The sequence below is a fragment of the Lepeophtheirus salmonis genome, chromosome 7 (genome assembly GCF_016086655.4).
Source record: "Lepeophtheirus salmonis chromosome 7, UVic_Lsal_1.4, whole genome shotgun sequence".
Lineage (NCBI taxonomy): Eukaryota > Metazoa > Arthropoda > Copepoda > Siphonostomatoida > Caligidae > Lepeophtheirus > Lepeophtheirus salmonis.
This window is the reverse complement of record NC_052137.2, coordinates 428,645-432,930: the sequence shown is the minus strand read 5'-3', so window position 1 is coordinate 432,930 and position 4,286 is coordinate 428,645. Positions and strand designations below refer to the sequence as shown.

At 37.4% G+C, this 4,286-nt stretch overlaps 1 protein-coding gene across 1 annotated transcript; it reads right to left on the bottom strand.

The window, feature by feature from the left end:
* Window positions 1–235: 235 nt before the first annotated feature.
* On the bottom strand, window positions 236–3,386 carry LOC121121977 (nuclear receptor subfamily 2 group F member 1-B). The gene is made up of 4 exons (XM_040716975.2): window positions 2,374–3,386; window positions 2,164–2,313; window positions 1,521–2,108; window positions 236–1,241 (listed from the first exon to the last, which is right to left on the bottom strand). The coding sequence occupies exons 1-4, from the start codon at window positions 2,597–2,599 to the stop codon at window positions 955–957; spliced, it is 1,251 nt and encodes a 416-aa protein (XP_040572909.1). The 5' UTR covers window positions 2,600–3,386; the 3' UTR covers window positions 236–954.
* Between the last annotated feature and the right edge of the window lie 900 nt (window positions 3,387–4,286).

Below are 4,286 nucleotides of genomic sequence, written 5' to 3'. Positions count from 1 at the left end.
CCCTGAGGGACATAATGCTTCCATGATTAACAGTAGGGATGATGTTCTCAGGGATCTACTCAGTTTTATACTTCCTTTGAACACTCCTTTGGTAGTTCATCTTCTGTTTGATTCAAATTATGTACCGTTCTTTTCTTTCTCGGTGGACAAACGGCCAAAATCGACAAGGGATTAAATACTTATGTTCTCTTCTCTGAATGCTTATATGTAATATCGTAATGAAACTCGTCAAAAGTTCTATTAACTAATTTATTTGTAATATTATTTGTCTTGAATGTACTTAACACACTCTAAATGTTTGGGAAAAAAACAAACTTGAATTAAATAATCGTAATAATAATACTGTAACAGAAGGGGGATTTATGTGTAGGAAATATATTAAGAGGTGTATTGTGTGTATAAGGGGGGGGGAATAAGGGGTTGTACACAATATTTATACATACATTAGGTGAATTACCTTTTATGACTGACGACGACTAGAAAATAATAATAAATATAATTGTTCTTTCTAACTTTACATAAAATCTCTCACGTGATATACAAATAGATATTATTAGTGTTATTGTTAAGAGAGTCCTGTCTAGTAATCAATATGGCGGTGGCTAAACAAACATTTATATATGACTATGTGAATATTATTATATGACTTGACTCTATAAAGGAAAGAACGATGAAGGGGGGGGGAGAGATAAATACAGGACTTACACGTAGACATTCAATATGTATCAATTTCGTATTAATTGTTTCACGTATCACAGATCATCATCATCTTCTTTCTGCAACAACAACTCAAGCCGCCGGTGGAGGAATCCTAATCTCGGACTGCTCACCACCACTGCATCCTTTGCCTTTCTCCCCTATAATACTTTTAGTATTATTAGATGAAGAAGGTGGCTGGGGGCGTTGCTCCAGGAGTTCTTTGGTAGGAGAGGAGAAATGACGAAAAAGTGCATGTCACATGCTTGATGCCATTGCGGCTGTATAAGGCCATTGAAAGGATGAACCTGTGAGAAGCATGTCGCGAATTAGATTATCGATGGGAGTCTTCCCTACGAGGCGTATAAAGAAAAGTTGTTCTATGACTGTGGATGAGACTGTTCGGAGACTTGGGAAACGAAGGAGGAGACGTCCAAAGCGGGTGGGTTGGTTGGGATATTGTGTTCGGCAGTACTCTTCCAATGCGCATTGGGATTTTTCTTGTAGTTGCTCTATGACAGAGACATCTGTTAGACCCGGGGCATCTATGAATGGTACATCAAAGAAAAGGATTTATATATAGGTATGTATGTATATTGGACATGAATAGAGATGTGAAAATGGTCAAACAAAATATATATGTTGGCAACTTTGAGATACTATATATCTGCTTAGAATGATGACTATCAAACTATAGTGCTCTTTGCGTTTAAAGTTTCAAAATATGGAAGAATAATTAATAAGAAGAGAGGTAAACCCGGATTTTGACAATTTTCACATTTGTATGAATAATCTTAAAGATAACTAAATATAAATCCACTTACCCGTTGTAAACAAAACGATCGCTTTCATGCAGGAGTACTCTGCGGAGTCTACATGAATGGATTTAAGTTTTTCGACCTGTTCCTGAAATATCCGTATGTGATCCATGTAGGCAACAACACGATCTGCAGCCATGGGAGAGGCATGAAGTCCTGCTGCAGCGAGTAGAGGAGCAATATGAATAGGCATGTTGCATTGAGAGGCGTTCAGAACAAAGAGCTCGGACCAAACGAGTCGAAGGAGAGCAACTTGATCTGTAATGGGCAAATCCGGGAAGCCTGGAATATTTCGTGCCCATTCAATTGCACTAAAGAGTAGACGTGCCGCGAATTCACAAATATTGTCAATTCCAACCATGTTGGACATTTGCATTTGTCCATAGCGCGAGGTTGGATATGGCTCAGCACGAAGGAGGAGAGAGATATAGGAGGATAAGTAACTCGTTCCGGGTACAATATGATGATCCGGGTTGTTATTAGAGTTGTTAGGGGTGTTGAGATTGATAATATTGCTGTTCGAATGATTTGGGAAATTAAGTCCAAAGAGTGGGCCTTGATGAAGGGAACTGGGTGTTCTTCCTTTTTGAACAGCTAAAAGAAGGGGAATTATAGCCAAAGGAATATATAGAAATAAAATTGATCTTACCCTCACGTCTCATTCCCATTTTGAGGCATTTTTTAAGCCGACAGAATTGACACTGATTCCGATGATTTTGATCTACGGGGCAGCTACGGTTCCCTCTGCATTGATAGACGAGGTTCCTCCTTACGGAGCGTTTAAAGAAAGATTTGCAGCCTACGCAAAGACGGATTAATGAGGGAATCATAGTAGAAGTAGATATTCGTGATAGCTTACCTTCACAAGTAAATTGTCCATAGTGTTTCCCAGAGGATTTATCTCCACAAACGACACATATAATTTCATGACTTTCGTCATGGATTGACTTAGAGGAGCTATGCTCAAGACTAAGTGGATCACCGGATGGTTCTGAGAGAGATAGGGAAGAAGTGATGGAGTTGGCAGAGGCAGACATGATATTAGGATCCCTCCAAACGGAGGAAGGGGAGGCGACAAGTGCCATGTCCACAAAAGGGAATCTTAGAACGTTACTAAACAGGATGATGAAGGATGGATGTTACTCTCTAATGTATGGTGGTGCTGACACTGGCGCTGTTGATCATTGACACTGTCTTGAGTTATACTTTTTGTCTCTCTCCTTTTTTTTTCAATATGTTTTCACTATAATGATTATTGCTATTTTATTCCGTGAAAATGTTCACTTGTTTTATTGAGAGTAGGAGGAGTGAACGAGGGAGAGAGTGATAGAGACCACGACCTTTAGTATTCTGACATTCAACTCTTATTACGATTATTATAATGAGGGGTAGAAAGCGTCGTAAGAGCCGCTTATTTTTCGCCGTTTGTCGCCGTTTTTTTTAGAAAGCCGTTCCTTTTATATTTTTTCTTCCTCTCTCTCCCTCTCAAAGAGAGGCAGAAGAAGAAGAGGGGGGGGGATTTCTTCTTCTTCCTCTAATGATATTTTCGCGGATTGAAAAAAGGAAAAAAAATATATATAAGCGCAACAATAGTCGATGAAAAGGAGAGAGGAGAGAGATGCCTTCAGTTCAGGGATCTTTGGCCTTAAAAAAAGAGGAGGGCGTGAGGGAAAGGTGGAGGCCTTCACCGACCTTTTTTTTTTGTGACTGAGGCCAAAGAAGTAAGAGAAAGAGAGAATTTTCTCTCCTTCATATTATATGTTTTTTAAAAAGGCTTTCTCAGCCTTGGCCTTCTTTTTTGTACTACTCTTTCTTCCTCTCTGATATTGTTGTTGTAGTGCAGTGTTCTCCAGGAACCTCAAAATGATAACTATATATATAAAGTTTTCCATTTTCTCTTTTCACTATTGGCTTACACAAAAGACATAAATCTCGACGAATGAGAATGTTGCCCTTTTTGTGTTAAGCAGTATTAGACAGACATAGGGAGAAAGAGAGAGAGTAATGGAGAGGAAAAGGACTTGTATATATTTATACATATATGTTGAGTGTACTTTGCGATTGCTTTACAAGCTACAATTTCTTCGTCTCATTACGCTTTGTTTAATACAACATCAGTCGTTTACATGACCGACAAATCATTGAGAACATATTTTATTTTTGATCTAATGAAACTACAAAGTTTAAACATTACTGTACTATAAAATATTAATTCATCAGGGATTTTTATCTCAGTGTATATTCAAAATGTAAATCATCAACATATCGACCATCCATGGAGTATTCACTAATAGATTTAACCTCATCAAAAATACTCTCTAAATTCTTCATCTTAACTTTTGGTTGCAACCTGTACCTTATGTATATATTATTAAAATAATAAATGCACTAAACAAAATACCTCTAATGTGGGGCTAAATGTCATGCATGGGATTATTTATGGAGATACCTAACTATGTACAGATACATACTAGTGTTGAGACTCGGTCTAAGATCAAATTCTTTTTCCCAGTTTGGTCTTAAGGGATTTTTTAAAACAAATATGATGCTTTAGACTGCGATCATAGATCGAAATTTAATCGTTTCCAAATGGTTGACCGTTTTTGTTGTCTTAATCTATGGACCAATTTTCCCCCTATCTGCCCAACTTATGATTTATAGAAATATGATTTATGTTACACATTTCACTTTATATGACGTTATTGTAGGTGGATGTTCACCACTTTGAAACCAAAATACATATTTAATCATTCATCAATGAAATCGCTCTAG

What these genes read in the sequence shown, in the direction of transcription:
- LOC121121977 (XM_040716975.2), bottom strand. Translation starts at nt 2,599, where the DNA reads ATGGCACTTGTCGCCTCCCCTTCCTCCGTTTGGAGGGATCCTAATATC. An exon ending in TGGACAATTTACTTGTGAAG is followed by an intron (nt 2,314 to 2,373) that starts GTAAGCTATCAC and finishes GTCTTTGCGTAG; the next exon opens with GCTGCAAATCTTTCTTTAAA. An exon ending in AATGGGAATGAGACGTGAGG is followed by an intron (nt 2,109 to 2,163) that starts GTAAGATCAATT and finishes CCCTTCTTTTAG; the next exon opens with CTGTTCAAAAAGGAAGAACA.